Source organism: Neolamprologus brichardi, unplaced genomic scaffold (genome assembly GCF_056152115.1).
Source record: "Neolamprologus brichardi isolate AB-2024 unplaced genomic scaffold, ASM5615211v1 NODE_ptg000148l+_length_66597_cov_1, whole genome shotgun sequence".
NCBI classification, from domain to species: domain Eukaryota; kingdom Metazoa; phylum Chordata; class Actinopteri; order Cichliformes; family Cichlidae; genus Neolamprologus; species Neolamprologus brichardi.
This window is the reverse complement of record NW_028270110.1, coordinates 1-25,905: the sequence shown is the minus strand read 5'-3', so window position 1 is coordinate 25,905 and position 25,905 is coordinate 1. Positions and strand designations below refer to the sequence as shown.

Sequence of the window (25,905 nt, the reverse complement as noted above, 5' to 3'; positions counted from 1 at the left end):
GTCTGACAGAGAGATTTGAGAGGAATCACTGAGATTGTATGAGTCGGTGGCGAGAGAAATATCTGAGCCTATGGAACTTCAAGAGAAAATTTAAGATTTCCAGCTGGAGTTGAGCACCGTTAACCTCAAGAAGAATTATTATAAAAATAATTTCCATCGCTCAAGAGATGAGCTTAAACAGATCCATTCAGTTTGTCATGAGAACAATTTAAACATTAAGGAAAGCGCTTAAAAGGGAGACAGTTTAGGACAGTGGTTCTTAACCTGGGTTCGATCGAACCCTAGCCGTTCGGTGAGTCGGTCTCAGGGGTTCGGCAGAGCCTCCACCGTGACATGCACGGCTCATTTTGTGCACCAATATCCCATATCTATGTCTTGAATTTGAAAAAAATCATATTTTATTTTTCACTAAAGAGGGGTTCAATGCGCATATGAAACTGGTGGGGTTCGGTACCTCCAACAAGGTTAAGAACCACTGGTTTAGGATGAAAGCTGGCTTGTAGATGGTGTCAAAAGCTCTTTCCAATGAGTTTGGCTGTATTGTCGATCTAAGATGAGTCGCGCCCCTGAGCATCATCATAACCAATCACTAATCAGATGTTGAGTTGAAGCTTTCAAGCTTTGAGTGCATTTGTTAAAAATATGCTCCTCATTATTACCTGTCAGGCTTCGCTAGTAGATGTGCATGAGAAGATGGATGAGAAAATTTGACGAAAAGATGGAAGAGTTTAAAAGAATGACTCAAAAGTCAGATGACATCAAAGATCTGATCGTGGCAGAGAACGAGAATTTGCGCGCAGAGGTTAAAACCATTCAGAGGATGCACCGTGACTTTCAGGAAAAGGCAGGATCTCTCCTTGAGCAGAACAGCAGCATTGCTGCTCAGTTGTCTAGGAATAATGGAATAGGACTCCGGTTCCATTTTGTGGGTTTTCTCTCTGAACTGGGGCCATGATTAAGTAGGCGTTTGACACCATGACGCCATAAACCACTAGTCGGAACCCCTTCAGGAGGCTGTTCTGAGACAGGAGAATCAAGCTCCTCAGGTTCAGGAGCAAGATTCTCCTGTGTCGGGACCACATCAGGAGATGGTTCTGAAATAGGAGAAACAAGCTCCTCAGGTTCAGGAGCAAGATTCTCCAGCTGCAGAGGTTCACCAGTGATCTTGTGAACAGCAGCTAATACTTATTCTTCCTCCTCCCTTCTCAGCTCATCCTTAAGATTTTCAGTGATCTCTCTTTTCATTTTTAGATGTTCATAAAGTTCATCTATGAGATCTTGTTTATGAACAATTTTGAAATTCTGCTTTTTGACTTTTTCTTCCAGCCAAAATATTTGTAGTGTCAGACTTCCTGTCGTCTTTGCTTGATACTCAAGATTTTGTAAACGTTTCTTGAGATTTGTGTTCTCTGTTTTCTTAATTTGTTTATCTCAACAGCAATGCTGCTGTTCTCTTTAAGGAGATATTCTTCTTTTTCTTGAAAGTCATGGTGCATCCTCTGAATTGTGCTTACCTGCTCCTGCATTTTAGCCTCCAGAGATTCCACCTGTGACTGATTTTCATCCAGTGCATGTCTCACCTGATGCTGAAGAGTACAAATTTTTCTTTTCAGCTCAACTGTGAGTTCTGTCTTGCGAACAATTTCCCTATATTGTTTTTCTATAATCTCTTCTTTTTTAAATTCTTTTATGGTGAGCTTCTCCCACTTGGTGCTCAAGTCTCTGTTCAACAGTCTCTAAAGTTTTCTCGAGTTTTGCATTCTCTTTCTTTTTTTCGTTTCTCTCACTTTCAATCTGAGACAACTCAGCAGCAATGCTGCTGTTACGCTCGAGGAGATATTCTTCTTTTTCCAGAAAGTCATAGTGCATCGTCTGAATGGTGTTAACCTGTTCCTGCATTTTAGCCTCCAGAGATTCCACCTGTGACTGTTTTTCATCCAGTGCCTGTCTCACCCTACACTGAAGAATACATATTTCTTTTTTCAGCTCAACTATCTGTTCTGTCTTGTGATCTATTTCTCTGTTCTGTTTTTCTATTATCTCTTCTTTTTTTGTTATTTTATGGTGAGCTTCTCCCACTTGGTGCTCAAGTCTCTCTCTCTCTTCCTTGAGATCTGCGTTCTCTTTCTTTTGTTCATTTCGCTCACTTTCAATTTGAGACAACTCAGCAGCAATGCTGCTGTTCTGCTCAAGCAGAGATGCTTCCTTTTCCTGAAATTCATGGCGCATCATCCGAAAGGTTCTAAGCTCTGCTTGCAAATTTTTATTCTCTGCAACAATTAGAGCTTCGATGTCATCTGACTGTTGAGTCACTTTTTCAAGCTCAACCATGCTTTCCCTAAAATGGAAATTCCTTTCATGCGCATCTGTACTATTCTGTTCACGCTCATTTTTAAAGCGATAGTAATTTTTTTTGTAATAATTCTTTTTGCGCTTTAGGGTGCTTAACTCCAACTGGAGTTCTTGTATTTTCATTTGAAGCTCCCTAGGCGCCGATATTTCTCTCTCCATCATCCCATACAGTCTTTGTGATTCCTCTCGAATCTCTCTGTCAGACTGTCAATTATTAAATGTTTCGTGTGACATATTTCTTTAAACGTTTAATGCAAAGTGTCGAGAAGAAAAAATGTTTGCTTAATTGTTTAAGTTTAAAAATAGTCCCTTTCTGAAAGGTTTCTGGTTTGCAAAACACAACTCGCTGTTTCTGAAAATGTTCCAAGTAAAACTGTGTTTGCGAAGGTGAAGAGGGGGTATTTAAGGACAAAGGACTTGGCAAATGCTTTCGCTTTCATCCGTCTTGCGCCGGTCCAAGAATTTCACCTCTAGCGGCACAATACGAATGCCCACGGCCGTCCCTCTTAAAATAGGTTTAGGTGTTGCCGCAGTAGGCCTTAAAATACCTGCAGCTTACTGGGGCTTTTCAAAGCTTAACAGGGACTTCACAGGTGGAATCTGCTGTGATAAACAAGTTAAAAACAGAGAACACAAATCTCAAGAATTGTTTACAAAATCTTGAGTATCAAGCAAAGACAACAGGAAGTCTGACACTACAAATATTTTGGCTGGAAGAAGAAGTCAAAAAGCAGAATTTCAAACTTGTTCATAAACAAGATCTCATAGATGAACTTTATGAACATCTAAAAATGAAAAGAGAGATCACTGAAAATCTTAAGGATGAGCTGAGAAGGGAGGAGGAAGAAAAAGTATTAGCTGCTGTTCACAAGATCACTGGTGAACCTCTGCAGCTGGAGAATCTTGCTCCTGAACCTGAGGAGCTCGTTTCTCCTGTTTCAGAACCATCTCCTGATGTGGTTCTGACTAGTGGTTAAAAGCCACATGGTGCAAAACGCCTACTTAATATATGTTTAGGTCTTGCCACACCAGGCCTTGTTATTTCTGCAGCTTAATGGGCCTTCTCAATGATTTTCAACTGAAGTGAATTTCCCAGTTGTTTTCTGTGGAACTGAGCTTATGATCTACTTGAGGCCTACTAAAATTTTGGACTTGAACCAGTTATCCTTTACAAAACAGTAATATTGTTTTCCAACCATGGCTCACCAACCATACCAGTTTGTGATAACTATACTGTGATCTCCTTTATGTTAAATTATGCCCCCCCCCCGGACTGAGTGTATCTCGTTTAGTTTCTGTTCTTTGATTTAGTAGTATTTTTTGTTCTGTTTCTTGCCTCCCATGTGTCAATGTTGTTTGCGTAGTCTGTCGTGTCTCTCATGCCGGTGCAGCATCAGGGAGTACGTCCACGTCGCTCCAGAGGCAGTCAAGCATGTCCATGTTGTCCATGTCACCACCACCACTGCCCACATCATCCACGTCGTCCACATCTCTGTCAGGGCGGGCAAGTGAGCACCTCCACATCGCCTCGACCTAACCACTCTTTGACTGCCTCCTGCCTAGCTGGATTATGGTCAGAGAATGACGAGGCCACCGCTTCATGATTTCAGCCTCATATGAACAATTTGGCCATGATGATGTAAATAATGTGTCTCCTGAAGGTTTTCATAGTTCTGTTTTCAGTCTAGAGAAAAGTCTAAATAAGTCTGGGGTGGCTGAGACAGCCAGCCCAGTTTGTTTTCTGCCGTTTCTGTTCTTGTGGAGTTCACTGCGTGCTCTAGGGACAACAAAAACAAGAGAACATTTTGAATTTACTTCATTAAACAGTGGTTGCACACAGACGTTTTTATTTGGCAGCAAATTAAACTTATGTTAAATTAACACAAGGTATTCATATTAAAGTAAACGGCTGTGAAATTGGACGGTCTAGCCTTCAGATTTGCGTCACCACTGTCTGCTCCTTGCTATCTAAAATATAGTAGGACACTGGTGTAAATTCTCGACCATGCCACACTTCTGTTTAATCAGTTTTCTGTTTGACGTTTATTCAGCTGTGTGAAAGCCGAGGAGGAACCCACCCGAGGGATTAATAAAGTTTTATTTATTTATTTATTTAATCTAATCTAATAAATAATAATACATAATTATTATTTTATTAAATTAATTTATTATTTATTAAATTATTAAAATAAATAATCTCAGCCAAACCGATTTACTCCGGAACAAATAAAACACTGGAAAAAAAACTTTTTTTCAGATGATCTAAGTGACGTATATATTACGTTTAACCAGTGTTGGTAAGTTACTTTAAATGAGTAACTTAGTTTTATTACTTCTATCAAAAGTAACTCTTCAAGTTACTCGTTACTTTCAACGTAACTAGTTACTAGGGAAAGTAACTTTGGTTGTACTCAGAATTCTCTTGTTAATGTGTTGCTTCCGTAACTGGATACCCAGCAAGATTGTCAGTCTTCTAGCGTTCTTACTTGCCACAAGTGCACTGTGCCACCTACAAATAAAAAGGAAAAAATAATGTGCATATTTCTACAAGAGAAATCCCACAACTGGACCACAGTCGACTGCTGCCGTGATTCTAGCCTACGTCACAACGTCATAGGGCTGGGCGATATATCGAGTTTTTTAAAAATATCGATATATTTTTATACGAGATATAAGATGTGACAATATCTTTTATATCGATATAGTCTATGTTACGTTATAATTATAGTTGTGGAGCCACAAGTTTGCCTGTCTTTGGTCCGCTTTTGTCTTTACGCAACGTTACTCGGCTTCGCCTCTCCTTCACTGAACACAACTCCCCTCCTTCCCCATCGCTGGTGAAGCGATGGGGGAGCAGCGACAAGATGGACACGGCAAATCAACGTTAACGAGTTACTGCGCATCGCCCCGTGTGTGGGGGTGGACGGCGTCAACGTGTTAACGAGCTAACCACGCTAACGAGCTAACCACGCAAACGAGCTAACCACGCTAACGCCATGCACGGCCTGAAATCCTTTAATTTTCTCAAAAATCGACAGTGCGCCTTATGTATGAATTCTGGTTGTGCTTGATGACCGCGAACCGATTTTATGTGGTACACGGCGCTCAGCAATCTGCCAAAAAATGTTTTAGTTCGACTTTGATAAGCTACGGAGCTGCACCGGCTTGATGGATTATCGGAGCATTACGGCTACCGAGGAGCCTAGCGGAGTGATACGTACTGTGCTTCAACGTAATATTACCGTACTGTGTGTGTATAAGGACCATAAATGGCACCTGTTAAGAGACACGGTTATGAAGAGGATTTCAAACTCCAGGCTGTCAGTCATGAACTTGGAAAGAGAGCAGCTGTGAAATCTGTCTTTGTTATTATGCTCAGTGTCTCTTAGTTTACATTTTGACTGCACAATTGTGAGCTCTTTGTTATGCACAAAAACAACATAGTTTTCTTTTATTTATGGAGCATTATTATTTAATAAATGCTCATCATTTATTTTTGAGTAGTTTTTTTCATGTACATCTATGCTGTATGTTAATGTGCCTGTGTGACATCTGGGACACAGCTTTGACTAAGAACTCTCTTTTTGTTCTTACCTTATGGCTTTAAAAAAAAAAAATCGAAATATATCGTATATCGCCATCCAGCTAAAAAATATCGAGATATGCATTTTGGGTCATATCGCCCAGCCCTACAACGTCATGTGCGCTTTTTACATTTTAAATGAGAATAAGAAAGAAAAGTATTTCTTTGTGCCCCCCTCTTCCTGTTAATGCCCTACCTGGCCCCCTGGCAAAACTTTGCTAGACCTGCCCCTGCACAGTTACCAGCTGTCAGCTACGTAAAAAAAGGATCCTGGTGTTATTTGTCTCTCAGAAACAGTTCATAACTTTCCTTCAACTCATTCATGTCACCTAAAAGGTAAACCTGTTTCTACATCACCTGTTCAGCTCTGATGATTTAGTAAGGACGTCTCCTGGCTTCATCTTCATGTTTCCCTCTCACCACATATCCAAACCGATATAGTGACCAGCAGCTTTTACAGCTGTGGCTCCAGCAAACATCAGCTGATACTAGAAAGTAATATTAAATAAATTCTAACAACAGCTGATCAAGCTTAAACGTGCTGCTTTTGTTTAACGCGACCTCCGCTGCTTTCTTCTTTCTGGCGCAAAGTGGCCGATACACAAACAAGAGAGACGGCACTTGGACAAGCCGATCAGCTGATCATTGATCAGTTTCATGAGTGAAGTAGAAACAGAAGAGACGATTCCGTTTTTTAGGGGACGGTTGGCAACTCTAATAATTAACCTTATACATCATAGCACCCACCCAGCTGTACAGAAACTCCATCATGCTAGCTAGTACCCAGTACGAAAAAGTCAGCATAACGAAAAATAACATCCAACTAAACTTGGTTTATATCTGACCCAGATAGACTGCAGGTCATAACTTCTTACCTGAAGTTCAGTTCACCTGACACTCGGACAGGTGGCCGCCTGCTTCTCCTGCCTCCCCTTTCCCTCATCCACCTCCTCGCCTCCACCACTTGCTAATGTTACTGAATCTGTGGAAGCTCCGCGATAGCCACCGCAAGAAGTAACAAATAACAACCCTATTTAAATCCCAGTAACGATTAACGTGTTCCTGATTTTGGCATAATAACGTAGTTACAGTAACGCATTACTTAATAACGCGTTAGTCCCAACATTGCGTTTAACCTGAATAGCGAAAGACCGTTCTCGGCGGCTCTAGTGACCCTCGAGCACCCGGCTAGCTATCGAGCTGGTGGGTAACAGACGTCTTTGAAAACGTCGGATCACTTTTGCAAATACAGTGGCTTGCAAAAGTATTCCGCCCCCTTGAACTTTTCCACATTTTGTCACATTAAAGCCACAAACATGAATCAATTTTATTGGAATTCCACTTGAAAGACCAATACAAAGTGGTGCACACGTGAGAAGTGGAACAAAAATCATACATGATTCCAAACATTTTTTTTACAAATAAATAACTGCAAAGTGGGGTGTGCGTAATTATTCAGCCCCCTGAGTTAATACTTTGTAGAACCACCTTTTGCTGCAATTACAGCTGCCAGTCTTTTAGGGTATGTCTCTACCAGCTTTGCACATCTAGAGACTGAAATCTTTGCCCATTCTTCTGTGCAAAACAGCTCCAGCTCAGTCAGATCAGCTGGACAGCGTTTGTGAACAGCAGTTTTCAGATCTTGCCACAGATTCTTGATTGGATTTAGATCTGGACTTTGACTGGGCCATTCTAACACATGGATATGTTTTGTTTTAAACCATTACATTGTTGCACTGGCTTTATGTTTAGGGTCATTGTCCTGCTGGAAGGTGAACCTCTACCCCAGTCTCAAGTCTTTTGCAGACTCCAAGAGGTTTTCTTCCAAGATTGCCCTGTATTTGGCTCCATCCATCTTCCCATCAGCTCTGACCAGCTTCCCTGTCCCTTATGAAAGAAGCACCCCCAGAGCATGATGCTGCCACCACCATATTTGACAGTGGGGATGGTGTGTTCAGAGTGATGTATGAAAATTGTAGTTTTCCATGTTTTTGTTTTGTAAAACCAAATTACATTATTTACCAATTTTTTTTGCCAAACAAGCAATTCCATGTAATATTCTTAGTTTCCAATAGGGGCCTATGACGGCTTACCGCACTCCAATGGGCCAAAAGAATGACACAATTTTGATATAGGCTTGATCTTAAGGAAGTAATATTTTGCGTTTGTGAATGACATTGCCGCAAAAATATGTATTTGCGAAATAGCCTGAAATAAATTACGACGCATCAAATATCACAATGGCTGCAGTGAATTTCTGTTGATGCTGAGCCAAGACAGAAATGGACTGTTACCTCAGTGAGGAGATCGTAGATGCAGAAGAAGATCCACTGGCTTGGTGGAAAATGAATGAAGAACATTTCCCGTTAATGTCCCACATGGCACGGAAATATCTGTGTATTCCAGCCACAAGCACACCACCAGAATGGATCTTCACCACCGATGGTAATATTGTTAATCACCTGAGCACGCAGATGAAACCTGACAAGGTATACAATACATAGGAATATAGGATTAAACAAGTTAGGGCTGTGCGATATGACCAAAATCTCATATCCTGATATAAGACATCTATCGTCCCAATAACGATATAAATCACAAAAACTTTACATTTTCTGTGAATCTGTTTTGAAGTGTTACCAGCTGGGCGTCGTGTACCTGGAGTCTAATGTTTTAACCGATGCATGAAACTATACATTATTAGACATAAGTTGTAACAGCCGCCGTTTTCTATGTGCTGCGGGGAAAAGCCTGTTCTAACATTTGAGTCTAAGGTTTACTTTTTAGCACCTGACGACTCTTTTTTGCTTCTCATCCACAAACACTCTGCATACTCTTTCATCTGATTCAGTTTATTTTGAAAAGTCTCAACAGGATCTTGGGCTTTATTCTGAAAGGTTTATGTGGAAAAAAAAAACCAAGCGGTCACGCAAGGGTTTTACCGTTGTTGTTGCTAACAAAAACGCATAAAAACAACGCATAAAAACGGGCTCTTGTCCGTCCATAGTGTGGTTATATTAAATATTAGAGAAAGAGAGAACTTTAAGAAATTAATATAGCCACTACAGTGACCATCAAAACGGTGAAAAAAAAATATTGGCACAAACTGTTTATTTTATGATACCATAAAACAAACAATAGCGTATAATGAAATGATAGATGTCTTTATATTGTCATCTGATATATACGTTATATCGAACAGCCCTAAAACAAGTGTTACAAGATAATAATAAAATGCAAAGATTAGTGACAACGCTTGGAACCATAAGGCAACAGATTTAAAAAACTGTGGGAAATAAACCAAGCTCTGCCTGTGACTCACTCACTTTGCTTCTCTTCCTCCTTCCATCGCTTCGTCTCATCTATCACTCTCCACTTCCTGTTGATCTGAGAAAAAGGCACAATTTACTATTACATTAACCTATTATTTAATTATCCACACTTAACAACTCTTGCACCTAATCCATGAAAAAGTAATGATAAAAAATGTTACAGAACCAAAACATTGCAAATGTGTTTGCTATTATTATTTTTACACTTGAATACCTCTGCAGTTTGTCGGGTGAAAAGGGGTGTTTTATTTCATTTTTAGCAGAATCATCATCATTATATCAGAATCATTTAATAAGCATTGCATTAAACATTGATTGAAGCTATTGACATTACATTTAACCTTTGAATTACAGTGATTGTTATAACCTGGTGTTAATCTTTTATTTACAGGTGTCAGAATAATTATATGAGCTCTCTTTGCAGGTGTAAACATGATCACCTTACACATATGGCAGTTTGTTGCTTATTATAGAGTTGTGCCCGAGTTAATAAAGGTCAAAAACTTCAGTCAGCGCTATGACTGGCTGATCCATGGTGTGAGATGACTTTGGGCCCAGGAGGTTGCACGCGCTTACATAACACTGATATTATGTGATTCTTTGTGATTTTTTATTCAGTTATATCTTTTTATTAAGTTTTTAAGTAATGGTAGTTCATTAAACCAACATGCATTTAATATTGTATCCCTGACTCAGCGAATTATATACACGTCAACTTGATAATTTGGAAAACCTTGCAGCTGTAATGTTGTGTCTCCGTAGGGGACAGTCCGCTCCAAGGAGAGGCACTGGAGCCAGTGTCTGTCCTCGAGACGAAGAGAATGTTTTTCTTGATGTGTCTAAAGTTGTCAATATTGACTGTATTGTACTATCTGTACGCATGAGGGGGCGTTCTAATACCCTGATTTTCATAAAACAATGAGTGTGTGGAGTTTGTATTGAGATCTGATGCTGTCTGATGTATGGTGTCCATCTCCCACGCGTGTGTTCATTAAATCATCGTTTGACTTGACCCGGCCGGACCAGTGTGGTTATTTTGGGTTTTCCTCCTGTATCCCTCCTCAATATTTGAATCCGTAACAGTTTTGGGGGCTCGTCCTGTGGTATTGAGGAGGAAGGTTTGGAGGTTTGGACGGTCCGAGGTGGTCGAACGGGCAGGCACGAGCCAGTGGTCTGACGTGAGTGGGCAGGCCAGCACATCTAAAGGTAAGGCACAACCTGTTGAATGTAAATCCGAACTGTGCCAAATTGGATTGTATAAATTAAAAGTCTACTCACTGAAATTACTGGTGAAGGCCTGTTTTGATTTTGATGAAAAAATCTCATGAGTGTTGAAACTTGATATAAGCTTAAAAGTAATAATACTGGGTTAGAGGCCCGAGGTAAAGGAAAATAATACTGAGTTAGAGGCTCAGGTAGTTTGATAGGGAATTGGTCATTTTGTGAGTTAGAGGCTCCATTGGTTTAAAGGATTGCATCTGTGTTGGCCATGTTGAGAGTTAGAGGCTCCATTGTCCATAACGTTGCATCTGCGTCAGTCATACTCTTGTTTTAGAGGGTTGACGGCGGTTTAAAAGTATTATAAATTTTGTTAGAACGGTGGTTAGAGTCCACTAAGAGGCGCATAGCCCGGAGGTTACGCTCCCTCCTGGCCGCGGACGCGCGACCTTGACCTGTCGGCGAACAGGGTTAGTTCAGTTGGCTTGACTGTGGGGTACAGGGCATCCTGGAACAAGCTAGGAGTTAGAGTCTCCTTATCTGCGCTTTTTTGGGCACTGTAAATTGACTTAGGGACTTTAGAGATGAGGCCAGATACAGTTAGAGGCTGATACTGGTTAATTGATTACAAAAAAGTTGGACTTTCTTCGGTTGGACCCGTTATCTTAAATTTGTCAAAATTGTGTAGGCGCTAAAACTTTCAGGCCTGAGAGTGAGTGTAAATATAAGACGTCTGTGTAAAATAAGATAGAGAGTTGAGTGTGAAACGAGGCTGTGTGTGACGATAGCGTGCTGCAGCGCTGCGTGCCTGATTGGATTGTGTGTGTGAACATGCAAATGACGTGGCTGCTGTGAGGTACACAGAGGACGTTCATTTTTGTTTAGAGTGTGATTGACTGTTATAATTATGCTTTGCAAGTATTGTTAAAGCCCTGTAAATAACATGCTGGTTTTGTGTATTATGATAATATAAATGAGTTTTGAATATTGCTGTGAATATATGATTAATGACTGTGGTTGGCATATTTCTCTTGTGTTGCATGGCTGAAAAGTGGAAAGTTTAAAATGCTTTTGATTCAAGCAAGATATATATGAAGTTATAAGACTGTGAGCGTCTTTTTCTTTCAGTGTGAGACTATAGACAAGTATGCTTGATTAACCCAGTTGCTTTCTTGTGATAATATAAGATATAATACATATAACTCTGAGTTATTGTGGTGTATGGGGAGGTGAGTGTTTACAATTTGGATCAAATTGTAGTGAACTAATCTGAGACAAAATTTAAGTGTACTTAGAAAACCACACATTTATTCTCCTAGAAGAATCTTAATCAATAATACATTAGATAAAATTGTTGAAAGGTTATGAGCTGTCTTGATACAGAGAAAGTGGAGTTTGTCACCCTAAAAAGGATGGAATGATGCTCTACCTCTGTGTTCAAGTCTAGACATAAGTTTAAGTATATATGAGCCACTAATAAGCGTGACATAATCCATAAGGAATAAATAAAGAAAAATATATTTGTTGAATAACTTTAACAGAAGTGAATCTATGAGCACGCAATAAAGTGGACTTGTGAAAAGTAAGAAATTCATTTACATTCACACACATATTTGAAAGAAGAAAAAAAACCCCACTCAATATTGATAAATTCCTGTTCATATAAAGTTATAAAAACCCTAATAATGTTGCGATCAGCGTCCTGTCACATTGAAGTTACAGGGGTAGAGGGGCTTCTGGAGGTGAATTGTAACTGTTCTGCACAGACAGAAGAGGGAGATGCCCCTTATGAGGTGTCAGTAAGTTCAGAAATAGATCTGGACGACTTAGATCTATATATTAGTCGGTGTTTACTTTTATTTAAAGGGGTGATTGAACTAGCCATACAGGCGGATGACCCCGAGTATGAAGTCACAGAGGCGGCTATGTTTGTTTTCTCCATGGTACAAGCGGTAATAACCGGTACTGAATTTGATATGCTTTCTTAAAATTTGTAGAGTTAGTGGTGGAGAAGTCCCGAAGTGAGAAATTATTTAAAAGGAGATAATTGGCTTTTTGAAATTGTGTGGCTGACATGAATTGTTTGTGACTGTGTGTTTGAAATGGTTAATGGTGTCTGGAGTAAATGAGACTAAGTGGAGTTTGATTGTTTAGTGTTGAAGTAAAATGGCGAACTATTGAGGAGTTTGGGTTTGACTGGTTCATCACTCTCCCACCGGTTAAAATAGAATGGTGTCTATTTATTATTATGTGATACGAGAGCGCCTTGACGCAGGTTTTGTGACGACTTGGTGTGGTGAGAAGGTGTTAAACTGTGTGGCTGTAGCGTGCATAAAGTACAGCACACAATGTATTTGGGTTTATTAAATTAAATGGGAGAGTGAAATATTGTGATTAAGTGTGAACATTAATAAAACCACGGTCAACTCTCTGACGCACTGGGTTAATTGTGTGTCACCGAGCAGGTCTGGAGGAGACTGTGACCGTTGGAGTGGTGAGATTAATTCTGAGAACTCTCAAGGAGACGTAGTGGGGTGACCCAGGAGGAGGAGTCGAGTAACGTCATTGAGAGGGAGGTAAGCCTGTGTTTCAGGAAAATGGCAAACAGCTCCAGCGCGACATCTAGTGGGTCTAGGGCATTTAGGCCTATGGAGGAACAACTGCAACAGCTAAAAAAGCCATTCGCTTGGCTTTCCCTGGATCATTAAAAACAGCGGAGAAAGAATGCAAAATGATGGATGTGGAGGTAAGAAAAATTATTGCCTCCCAACAGAGAGGGCTGGAGGAGAAGATAGCCCTAAACATTGTGTTTAAAACGGAAGGAGAGAGATGCGAGCAGAAACTGGAACAACTGGAAAAGGAAACAGAGGGACGTTCAGTTAACCGGAAAGCCAAAAAAGAAATCAAGAATTTAAAGGAGACCCATGCAAAGTGCTGTAAATGGCTGTTCCTGTGGAATGGAGCATCATCTTGGATGATGGAGGATGTCATGGAGGAAACAGGAGACATGGAAAATGTCATGGAGTCATTGAAACAGCTGAAGGAGGAAAATAAGAAGATAAAGAGCCAAATGAAGGATTTAATGTCAAACCCAGAAGATGCTAACAAACCTGACACACCAAAATTATATACTTGGGCCGCAGTATCACCTAGTGCCCCACCACAATCATACATCATGCCTGTGATGACTCTTGGTGGGGGACAAGTTCATGGTCCAGATGGACAAACTGGAGTGGTTGTTGGAGGAATAGCGGACGTTGAATATACCAGCCCACTTATAGTTCGTCCCAAAGAAAGGTCAGTGACAGTTAAATGTCAGCCCCAAAGTGGGGGAGGGAGAAAGGTAGCCTCAGCTGCAGATGAAGGCTTAACCTCGCCTCCCCGCCCACTAAGTAAAGAAAAAATGTCAGACTCAGAGGTAATAATGGAGGAACAGCCAAGTTACAGTGGACAGACTGAACAGACCCTTAAAATGGAGGATACAATGTCAACGGAGGATGGAAGTGAACGGTCAACCTTTCAGGAGTTGCCAACACCAGTACGAGAAGGGCAGACCCAAACCAGTAGGTCGGAGAAACCTGACACAACGGCTAAGGACAAAAATTGGAGAGGAGAAGTCTATGGCCGGATGCATGAACATCCAAATGCATTAAGGGAAGTAATAAAAACGCTAAAAGACGTCAAGAAAAAACTGACTGAAGCTAAGCCAGAGAAGGAGAGTGAAGATGGTGCGACTTCATCAGAAGAGGAGAGTGATGAGGAAAAAGACAGAGTAGTTGAGTCAGACTCAAACGTAGGCAGAAATTTGAGATCGGGACGTGGAGGAATAGGAGTAAGAAGGCCCATGTTTCAAAGTTCAAGTGGAAAACAACACGCGGTTCGCTATAAAAAAGTGTCCTTAGAGCCAGGAGCTGCTGCCCCTGGTTATAATCTCCCTTTAATAGCAGGTTCAAAAAATGAACCACTGTACCGCCCATATAAAATAAGAGATTTGGAAGCATTGGTTAAACAACTTCCACCTATAACTGAGGGAGGAGCGAGTTGGTTAAGAACATTGAGTAGATTGACCGAAGGCCAGGAACTTGCCATTGGCGATTTCCGTGCTATTGCTGGCCACTGTATGCTCGGTGGTGGGCTAGCTGATGTAGAGGCTATAGCCCATACAACTCGGTATGCAAATGATCTGCCATACCATGAAGTGCAATGTGCCTTATCTGACGCAGTCCGTGAGAAGTACCCAACCCCTAATACTGGAGCTATACCTAAAATAAATTGGGACCCCCAACATACACCTAGGGAGTTTTTAGCAAAAGCCAAAGAGCAGTGGTTGTCAGAAACAGGTATCCATCCAGGTAATGAAGGTGAGCATCGTGCGTGGTTCCGTTCTGCGGTGCTGGCAGGGCTGCCCAATCAAGTAAAAGCTGACTTAGAGAAAAATCCAGATTTTGCTGTAGCGGACTCTGTGCAGTGGGAAAGACATGTAACACACCGGTTGCAGGAGGAACAGGATACCGCGAACAGACAAAAAAAAGAGTTGGAGGAGGCACAGGCGTCCTTGGTTAAGTTACAGCTGACAGAGGCGAGAAATAAAGTTGGAGAGAAAAAGAAGGAGGAAAAGGAGAACGCAAAGAAAATAATGATAGCTGGGCCCCGGCCTGGTCCCGCGCCTGAATGGCCAGAGGGAGACCCGGGTCTGTGCTCTGATGACAGGTGGCCCGTCAATGCACCAAGGCAGCGTCAACCCATAGGGAATTGGGGAACCGGTGGTCCGCAAAGAGGGCGTGGTGGATCAGTGAGGGGAGTGCAAAGAGCTCGTGAAACAGGGAATCCCACTAACATGCCTTGGAATGCCTGTTGGAAATGTGGAGCAGAGGGACACTGGAGTAGAGATTGTCCAGAATCTTTTCAAAGCAATCCAAGGAGAGGCTATCGACCCCAGGCACGTGGAACACAAAGAGGGAGAAATGGGTACAGGGGAGCATATCAAGCCCCGAACCCAAGTGCAGCGCCAGTCGCTCAGTACCCAGTGGCTGACTGGGGCTGGGAACAGCAGCAGTACTGAAGGAGCCCGGAGAGACCAAACAGCATGGGGATGGCAGACCCTATGCTGTCAATGACCGTGGAAGGGACAGAATTGCCCTTTCTAGTGGACACTGGAGCAACATATTCCACATTGAGAGCAACACCAGACTGTGCCACACTTTCCTATCACACAGTTAATGTGGTGGGTTTTTCCGGGGTTCCAATGACTCTGCCGTTGACCGATCCAGCCGTGACAAAGCTGGGAAAGCAGACTGTGAAACATCAATATGTGGTGTCACCTCAAGTGCCAGTGAATCTCATGGGCAGGGACCTGCTCGTGAAGCTGGGAGCTACTATCATGTGCTCTGCAGATGGACTGTCTGTTACTCTGCCAGGAGGACAGCATTTCCCGTGCCTGGGAACAAACTCAAAGACTCAATATCTGCTTCAGAACTGTGAACAACCCAAAGCCGACATTTACTGGGGAAGGCTGCTGGAGGAAGGCATTCTAAGTCAATTCCAACTGTGGAGACCCTGGATAATGAGCTTGGCAGTTTACTCCCCACCACGAGATCCATACCACGTCACTCTTTTTTATGACAGGGAAAATGATGACACCTATCGTGAACTATTCCAGTCTGATCTTGAGGGTCAGAGCTGGAATGTGCAAACAAATAACATTTACATTGGGCCAGAAGGTGTAGCCGCGGCTGTAAAATTAACTGATGAACAACTGCCTTGGTATAATGTGGGAGAAAATTCGGCCCCTCACATTACATTGGCGGTCCACGAAGGTCATGGAGCATGTGATCTGGGACCAATGGTCAGGCGGGCGCTGGACGACGCAGGGTGGCAAAGCACCCAAATTCCAAATTTATGTTATGCACCAAATTCTAAAATCTATCGTATAACTTGCATGTCTAATGATGTAGTGACCCTTGAACATCAAGAAATTTCAGAAACATATGGAAGAGAGAGAGCAGATCATCCTGATGCAGTTGCTGAACTGTCAAAACTGCCTGACAGTTTGTGGTCCAAAGGGCCCACAGATGTTGGCCTGGCCACCTGTTCGCCTATCCTGTTCCACCTGAAATCAAACACACCAATCAACAGACCGCAGTATAAACATAAACCTGAAGCAGAAGAAGGAATTGCAGAAACAATTGAAGGGCTGTTAAATGCCGGAGTGTTAGAGCCATCTTACTCACATTGGAACACACCAATTCTACCGGTGGAGAAATCTGGAACAGGAAAGTATCGTATGGCACATGATTTGCGTGCCATTAATGCCATATTGCACACTAACACTGTACCTGTTCCAAACCCTTACACTGCACTATCAGATATTAAGTGTGACCAAAAGTGGTTCACTTGTATTGACCTAGCAAATGCATTCTTTTGTCTTCCACTGCATGAGTCACTCAGAGACATTTTCTCATTCACATACAGAGGCAAAAAATTCAGATACACACGTCTACCACAAGGTTTTGCACTTTCTCCTGGCATTTTCAATCAGGTGCTCAAAGAGGCCCTGTCAACATGTAATTTGCCAGATGGATGTACATTGATTCAATATGTCGATGATCTTCTCATTGCAGCCCCGTCAGCAGCGGATTGTGCGGCAGCCTCGCTCGTCGTGTTGAATAGATTGGTGGAGTGTGGCTTCAAAGTGAGTAAAGAAAAGTTGCAATTGGTTCGACCTGAGGTAACATTTTTGGGTCGGGTAATCGCACACAAATCAGTGGGTTTAATGAACACACACAGAGACCAAATTCTGACACACCCAAAACCGCGAACAGTGAGAGAAATGCTTTCTTTCCTTGGGTTGACAGGTTACAGCAGAAAGTTCATTCCTGACTATGTAGGTAAAACTGCCCCTTTAAGGGGCCTACTGAAGCAAGTTGGCGTTCGAAATCTTAAGGCTGAATTGCCTTGGACGCCTGACACTGAAATCGCGTTTATTGCATTAAAACAGGATCTGTCAAGAGCATCTGATTTGGTTACACCTAATTATGATGAGCCATTCTATTTGGATATTTCCGAAACAAACTCCGTCGTAAACGGGGTGTTGTTTCAGAAAAAAGGGGGGAGTAGGGATGTTCTCATGTATGTTAGTATAAAACTGCATCCAACAGAAGCAAGACATCCCACATGCACACAACATGCAGCAGGGGTTGCCAAAGTCATTCAGAAAACAGCACATGTAGTGAGAGGACATCCACTAAAAATACTCACTACACATAGTATAGTGGCGTACGTGAACTCACAAGCATTTAGTATGACGCCACGGGCACAACAGAAGTTGAGTAAAGTTTTGGAGGCTCCAAATTTGACATTCACACATGAAGGAATTAACATGGCAGATTTAATGGGAGCAGGGGAACCACATGACTGCGTCAAAAGAGCACAGGTTGAAGAAAAAATTAGAGAGGACCTGAAGGCGGAACCTATACCTGGAGCTGAGGATTGGTTCACAGATGGATGTTGCCACAGAGATGAAGAAGGACTAAAAACCGGCTATGCGGTGGTCTGTAGAGTAGGAAATGAGTATCAGGTCAAAGAAGCAGGAAGGATTGAGGGACAGCAGTCGGCTCAGAGAGCTGAAGTGATAGCCCTAGCTCGAGCTTTGAGGTTAGCTAAGGATATGAGAGTGAACATCTACACAGACTCAGCGTATGCATTCGGAGCAGCGCACGTGGAGCTGCCTCAATGGAAAAGAGCAGGATTCAGAACAGCAACCAACGCACCTATTTGCCACAAGAAGGAAATGGAGGAATTGGAGGAGGCCTTGGCCGATCCAAGAGAAGTGAGTATCATAAAATGCAAAGGACACTCACAAGGAACCAGCATGGTGGCAAAAGGAAACCAGAAAGCGGACGAAGCCGCAAAGGAGGCAGCAGGTTACAAAGGACGGAGACAAATGATACAGGTAATTGCAGAAGAGGAAGGGCCAATTAACCAAATGGAGGAGGTCAAACAGGCCCAGGAGGAGGCATCCCCAGAGGAAAAGGGGGTGTGGAAAAATAAGGGAGCCTGGCAGGATGGAGGCTTGTGGAGGGGGCCAGACGGGCGTCCCGTGCTAACAGACGAAATGGCGAAACAGAAGGTGAGCGAGGCCCACGGGCTTGGACACGTCGGAATAGCACAGATGGAGAGAAATCTGTGTCACTGGTGGCACCCTAACCTCAGAGAAATGATAAGGGAGAAGGCCAAAAGGTGTCTAATCTGTGGAGCACACAATCCCAAGCCAGTGATCAAACCAGAATTGGGTAAGTTCCGGATGCCTGAGAGGCCGGGAGAGGAGATTGTCATTGATTTCACTGATATGATTGATTCAGGCCCTGGTGGTCTTCGTTATTTGTTGGTGTGTGTAGATGTACTGACCGGCTGGCCAGAGGCATGGGCGACTAAAAAGGAAGATGCGAGGACCGTGATCAAATGTTTAATCAATCATTATATTCCTCGACATGGGTTCCCTAAAAAAATTCGATCAGATAATGGAACCCACTTTAAAAATCAAGATTTGGCAAAGGTGGAAAAAATGTTGGGAGTTCAGCACAAATTTGGAACAGTGTATCATCCTCAATCCCAAGGGAAAGTAGAAAGGATGAATTTAAATTTGAAAAATAAATTAGCTAAAATCTGCGCGCAAACAGGGCTCAATTGGGTCGCGGCCCTGCCGATTGCGTTGATGACCATAAGATGTTCTGTTAATCAGTCCACAGGTTTCACGCCATACGAGCTGCTGACTGGGAGACAGTTTCCGGCACCTTGGACGGTGGGCCCGGTCGAACAGGGCACGAGAGGGAACAGGTCTCACGCAGACTATTGGAACGAGTTAAAGGCGCTTGTGTCCAGCTTCACAAAGCAGGTGGCTTGTGAAAAACCCCCAGGAGAAGGAGAGGTCCCAGACGCGAGAGTAGTGTGGCTGAAGGTCATCAAACGCAAGTGGAAGGAACCTCGTTGGACTGGTCCATACGAGGTGTTGGCCCGGACGGCGAAAGCAGTTCAACTGAAAGGGAAAGGCGACAACTGGTACCATTGGTCGCAGTGTGCACCGGCACACGACAGCTGGGTGGAAAAAATTGCAACTCCACCCAACACAGGTGAAAAACAGAGGCAGAATAAACCCTCACACCTGTGCAACGGGCCGACCGGTAGTCTACCTGGGAGGCCGAAGAACGAAGACCAGCTTAGGAGGAAGTCACCGCGACAGCAAAAAGGAGCAGTATCAAATTGAAGATTTCACATAAAGGCTTTGATAAGAAGAGTTTTGAACTTGTATGTAAAAAAAAAAAAAAAAAAGACAAAAATAACAAAAAACAAGTCATACATGATACAATGCCATTACAACAATCAGAAACCTGTGATGAGAGAGAAGTTACAAAAATTAACAAAATGTTACTTCGTCTGATGTTAACTATGTTATTAATCACCGCTATATGTTTTTTGGTTTATTTGTTGCAGACCGGCCCACGCAGACTGTCTGAGCACGGAGGTCATTCCAGCCCAGCGCCACTCGATATACCACTGAGTGAACTCAAGTCGCGGGCGAGAATGAAGCGCGAAATCTCTGGTAAAACGGATGAGTGTCTCAGCACTTATGGTGGTTTAGAATTAGATTATGTTAATGGCTCCACAACCTCTTTTACATTTGATTTGTGTGATGTTTTTAACTGTAAGGGCGCGAGCGGCAATTGGAGAGGATACAATGTGTGGATCTGCTGGGATTACTCAGTGAGTACACACTGCGAAAGGGGAAATCGGCCTTATGACGGGTGGTGTAGGAATTGGAATCAGGTAAAGGGTTATACTGGGGAAAATTGGGAACCGTCAGAATTAGGACCAGGAAATGAGCTTAAACTTCAAAGGGATTACAGTCCATCTAAAAATCTGTTGACTTTGGCAGCGGGAAAAACCTGTATATTTAGTTGTGGGCGTGGAAACTGTAGGAGTTGATCCAAAAAGGTTAATTAAAGTTAATTTCTTAGGAAAACATAACATAGTACAGTCAGTTAGAAAAGAAACAGCAACACACGTGACTTTCAATTCAATCAACTCTGTTACTTCTTTTACAGGCCAAAAAGGAAGCGGGTCGTCGGAGGCGGTACCAGAGGAGCAGGAACCAAACGGTAGACGGGTCCTGTCAGTGGACTACAGCACATTAAAACCTCGAGATTTGATTGAACGCGCCACCGGGTTCAGTGACAGTAACATCTGGCTGGACTGGATGGCTCAAAATGCGAGAGAACAAAAATTGTCTAATTGTGTAGCTTGTGCTTCCGCTAGACCGCGTTTGTTCACAGAGCCGGCGCCACTGCATCCAGAGGATCAGTGGGGCTATAATTGCATGTTGCGAATGACGAGAGAAGTAGTGAATAGTGGGAATTGCACTGTTTTGTCCAGTTTATTTCCCCCTATCCACAAATACACCCAAGTAGGACCGTTTATGCCTAGAAAGGATAATTATACGTGTTTTAAGTTCTCCACCGATAAAGTAAAGTATAATTTGGGAGAAATTGATCCCAGTTGGTGTTCTGTTACACACATGGGGAGGACCACAAATAATGTAAGTGATGCGACCACACTGATTGGAACCTGGGCCAGGAGCGGGCTTATTGCGGCCACAAGACTCTTTTGGTTCGTGTTCCTCTGGGAAGCGTGGGGACGTGCGCGATGGTGAGACTAGGAGCGCCACTTATGCTAATTGGAAATCAGGTAAAAGCGACCCCACAGCGCAACACACGCACATTGGCAGCCAGACGCAAGAGACACATTTCGCTAAAAAGACAAATTGATGGAACACATGTTTATGACCCTAGAATGAATTCACCAACCTGGATCGACTCCATTGGAGTGCCCAGGGGGGTTCCAAGTGAATATAAACTTGCTGACCAAATAGCAGCCGGTTTTGAAAATCTTCCAATAATCTCTGCTTTCTTTCCAGTGACCCCAAACAAGAACGTAGATAGGATTAATTATGTTCATTATAATGTGCTGAGACTCTCTAACCTGACCAGAGACGGGATGGAGGGGTTAGCGGAGCAGGTGGGTCCCACCTCATTAATGGGTGTGCAAAATAGGATGGCCCTTGATATGCTATTAGCAGAAAAAGGGGGCGTTTGTGCCATGTTTGGAGATCAGTGCTGCACCTTCATTCCAAACAACACCGCTCCGGACGGCTCAGTGACTCGGGCTCTTGAGGGCTTAAAGAGCCTGTCTGAAACGATGCATGATCACTCAGGAGTTGACAATCCGCTGGAGGGCTGGATGGACTCTGTGTTCGGACGGTGGAAAGGGCTTGTGCTTTCGGTCATGCTTACTTTGTCTATTTTGGTGGGTATTTTTGTTATTTGTGGGTGTTGTTTCATTCCTTGTGCCAGAGCATTGTTAGAGAAAGTAATCACAAGGGCAGTGGACCCTAGAGTTGTGACTCCGATGTCCATGATGCCATTGATGCACGTAGAACAGGCTGTGTAGATCAAGAATTGATATAACATTTGGTGTTGTGACCTCTGGATTCTCCTAGAGGTCAACAGAGGGAATTGTCGGGTGAAAAGGGGTGTTTTATTTCATTTTTAGCAGAATCATCATCATTATATCAGAATCATTTAATAAGCATTGCATTAAACATTGATTGAAGCTATTGACATTACATTTAACCTTTGAATTACAGTGATTGTTATAACCTGGTGTTAATCTTTTATTTACAGGTGTCAGAATAATTATATGAGCTCTCTTTGCAGGTGTAAACATGATCACCTTACACATATGGCAGTTTGTTGCTTATTATAGAGTTGTGCCCGAGTTAATAAAGGTCAAAAACTTCAGTCAGCGCTATGACTGGCTGATCCATGGTGTGAGATGACTTTGGGCCCAGGAGGTTGCACGCGCTTACATAACACTGATATTATGTGATTCTTTGTGATTTTTTATTCAGTTATATCTTTTTATTAAGTTTTTAAGTAATGGTAGTTCATTAAACCAACATGCATTTAATATTGTATCCCTGACTCAGCGAATTATATACACGTCAACTTGATAATTTGGAAAACCTTGCAGCTGTAATGTTGTGTCTCCGTAGGGGACAGTCCGCTCCAAGGAGAGGCACTGGAGCCAGTGTCTGTCCTCGAGACGAAGAGAATGTTTTTCTTGATGTGTCTAAAGTTGTCAATATTGACTGTATTGTACTATCTGTACGCATGAGGGGGCGTTCTAATACCCTGATTTTCATAAAACAATGAGTGTGTGGAGTTTGTATTGAGATCTAATGCTGTCTGATGTATGGTGTCCATCTCCCACGCGTGTGTTCATTAAATCATCGTTTGACTTGACCCGGCCGGACCAGTGTGGTTATTTTGGGTTTTCCTCCTGTATCCCTCCTCAATATTTGAATCCGTAACAAGTTCAACAACTGGTACATGTGTTATTGTTGCCTGTGGTCTGGTGATGGATCCACTGCCTTTAGCAGCCTCACATAGCTCCTTTTGCCACCGTTTCCTCCTCATGTCCCTACAGGACATGTCTGGACATTGTGATATCATGAGTAATAATTTTAAAACATCTATACACATCAAATATGCACACACTGTGCAGAGTACTATACATACTATTGCCACAAGTGTTCATCATGGTGGTGATACATAATACTTCCCTCATTATTTAGTCATAGTGCTATAATAATATATAACATATATAACAAGCACTCAGTGACACGTCAAACACGTGGTGCAACGCCACATGGACTGCCCCGGATAATTTAAACATATACGTGCATTAAACAGCATGCTTCACCGCTCTTACCACAATTTAGTGTAAATTTACACTTTATTTATAGCGTAAATTGCAGTGAGAGCTTCCAATACTCAGATTTTAATGTGAATTTATGTAATTCCTGGCAAGTTACAGCATTTTAATATAAATACAAGACACATGCAGGCAGAATGAGCACCATTTCACTGTGTTCGTCAGTGAAGAATATGAAAGAGATTCCACTAGGATTGGTGGTTTGCCATGTTTGGATTTGCTGTTTGTTTGGTTCTTTGGCGTCTAGTGTTCTCCGGTTATTTGTTTTTTTAATTTGTAAATTAAAAATATTGTTAAAAGAAAAACAGTCATGTATAACACATAAAATCTTTACCTTTCTGCATCTGCCGGTTCAGATTCTGACATTTTCTCTGGATCAGACGGGCTGGGTGAAGGCGAGGGCTCTTCACTTAGTCCACTGGGGCTTTCCATCTGAGTCAGAAAGACAAAAGAAGATTTAAATGCATTAAAACTGTGACTTAAAAACTCTACAGAGTCCCTGAGAACAGTCTAAATCTGCATACAGAGATCTGACAAAAGATGTTATTCAACTAATTGGTTGTCCAGCTCTTCAACACTCATTTCCAAAGGAGTGAAATTAATGTGAAGTTTTTGTGAGAGTGTTTTACTGAGCACTTTAGAGTTTAATGATATGTGAAGTCGCTCCAGGGGAGGAAAAAGAGTAAAAGCAAAATTAAAAATATCTCATGTTCTCTGCCATTTAAATAGTGATACCATGGGTGCCAGTTTAGCTTAGTGGGTGAACAGGCAACCGCATGCCACATGACTGAGACGCACCGACCAAGTTTGAGACCGACCCGTGGCCCTTTGCTGCATCTCCTCTCCCTCTCCACAAACCTCATCTGGGCTTTTCCCTCTCAGTTGTTCAGCATCCGTGCCTTCTTGTTTTTCGGACTCCACAGACGGAGGGCTAGCTCGGACTGTGGCCCATCCATCACCAGAACTCTCAACGTGCTCATTATCATTTGTCTTTGTTTCTGTAATGGACCAAAATATAAAATCAAATTATTTAACACATGATCCTGTTCACAAGATGTAGGAAGTAGCTCAAAAGTTTTCGCACACAAAACTATACAAACAACAAGGGGAAAAGGCAAGCAACCCAGGGATAGCTGAAGGGCCTGTGTGGCAGCTAAAGCTTAAAATGCATTATTTTAGCACATCATTAATGTCAGTTTTTAAATGCTGTGAATCAAATTTTATGTAAATTTGTCAAAATACTTAAATTTTTAGATTGTAACCTTTCTTTCCCTGCACGGACATCACCATGTCTTGTACTTTCTTGTACCGCAGCAGTGACTGTTTCAGTTCTTCAATTTTACGATCCTGCAAAGGAAAAGGTAATGAAAAAGAAAAATGAGGTCAGTTTATCCCCCCCCCCGGAGCAGCTTTGGGTAGCTGGGATGTGATACACGGTGAATCCTAGTTGGTCACATGTACCTTTTCTTCATTTGCTGCCATCAAAGACTCCACTGCCTTCTTCATCCTCTGGACTTCCACATCTAGAGAGGAGAGAAAAAGATTACTGAAAGAGTTCCTGGTGTGAAGTTTGAGGGTGTTAAAATGTGAGGATATGTAAAATTTAAACATACAGGATGCAACATTACAGGCTGTCAGTCCAGCAACATCACGGCCACACTGCTTTTTAGAAACCAAACGTACACACAGTGTTGGTGTGAGCGGGTGTTTTACATGTTAACCTTTGCTCAAACATTTCCACTTTTCAACACACTGACACACACTCTGATAGCGGTCCCTTTCAGTACTTGTGTATTTTGGCATACCTCAGCCTTTTCTACCAGTTTCCCTTCTTTCTTCACAGCCACCCTTTCACTGAGAACATTTCTGATACTTTAGAAAACAGATGGATGAACAGAACTTTTTTTGTCCTCCACTTGTTCAGTTTCCTAATTTTTTTACACTGCAAATTATGCTTATATCTCTCAAACTGTTATTGTTGGCAGTAGGGATGCACCGATACCGATACTGGTATCGGGTATCAGGGGCCGATACTGTAAAATGTGTGTGTACTCATACTCGTAAAAGTTAACCGATACCATGAACCGATACCAACTTATTTCATTAATCAGAGGGAGGCTTGTCATTTCTGTTGTAGTTTTTTAGATTGGCCACTAGGGGGCCAATTATTATTTTATTTATTATTTATTTTATAATTTTTTATATTTTATTATTTATTTAATAAGAATTATTTTGTTTGTTTGTTTACAATATGGACACTCTGCAATAATTTAAAAGTTTATTTTATTCGAAACCTAATTTGTATTTATTTTATTCCAAACAGAAGTGTTTATTTATTATTCTGAAAGCTCGAGACAGTGCCAATAGTTCAGTGATATTTTGTAAAATTACAAAGTGGAGACTCTGCAATAATTTAACAGAAGTGCTTATTTTTCACTTGAAATTTTTTTGTGGTCATTTTTATTAAGATTTTATTTTTTATCGGCAGGGAATATAATAAAACCTGTCTTCCAATTAATTGTATTTGTGTGTGTGTGTGTGTGTGTGGTAGAAGTATCGTTTTTTTGTACTCTGTATCGGCAAGTACTCAGA

At 42.1% G+C, this 25,905-nt stretch overlaps 2 protein-coding genes and 2 pseudogenes across 2 annotated transcripts; 2 read left to right on the top strand and 2 right to left on the bottom strand.

The window, feature by feature from the left end:
* Nucleotides 1-1,185: 1,185 nt before the first annotated feature.
* Nucleotides 1,186-2,942, bottom strand: LOC148094831 (uncharacterized; annotated as a pseudogene).
* Nucleotides 2,943-12,894: 9,952 nt separating this feature from the next.
* On the top strand, nt 12,895-18,165 carry LOC148094830 (uncharacterized; annotated as a pseudogene).
* Nucleotides 18,166-18,262: 97 nt separating this feature from the next.
* On the top strand, nt 18,263-22,769 carry LOC148094829 (uncharacterized). Its single transcript, XM_087837090.1, has 2 exons — nt 18,263-18,776; nt 19,233-22,769. The coding sequence occupies exons 1-2, from the start codon at nt 18,275-18,277 to the stop codon at nt 19,745-19,747; spliced, it is 1,017 nt and encodes a 338-aa protein (XP_087693216.1). The 5' UTR covers nt 18,263-18,274; the 3' UTR covers nt 19,748-22,769.
* LOC148094828 (uncharacterized) lies at nt 21,662-25,516 on the bottom strand. Its single transcript, XM_087837092.1, has 6 exons — nt 24,775-25,516; nt 24,576-24,660; nt 24,172-24,311; nt 23,648-23,745; nt 22,929-23,019; nt 21,662-21,727 (listed from the first exon to the last, which is right to left on the bottom strand). Exons 1-6 carry the CDS (start codon nt 24,922-24,924, stop codon nt 21,662-21,664), a joined length of 630 nt encoding a protein of 209 aa, XP_087693218.1. The 5' UTR covers nt 24,925-25,516.
* Nucleotides 25,517-25,905: the final 389 nt, after the last annotated feature.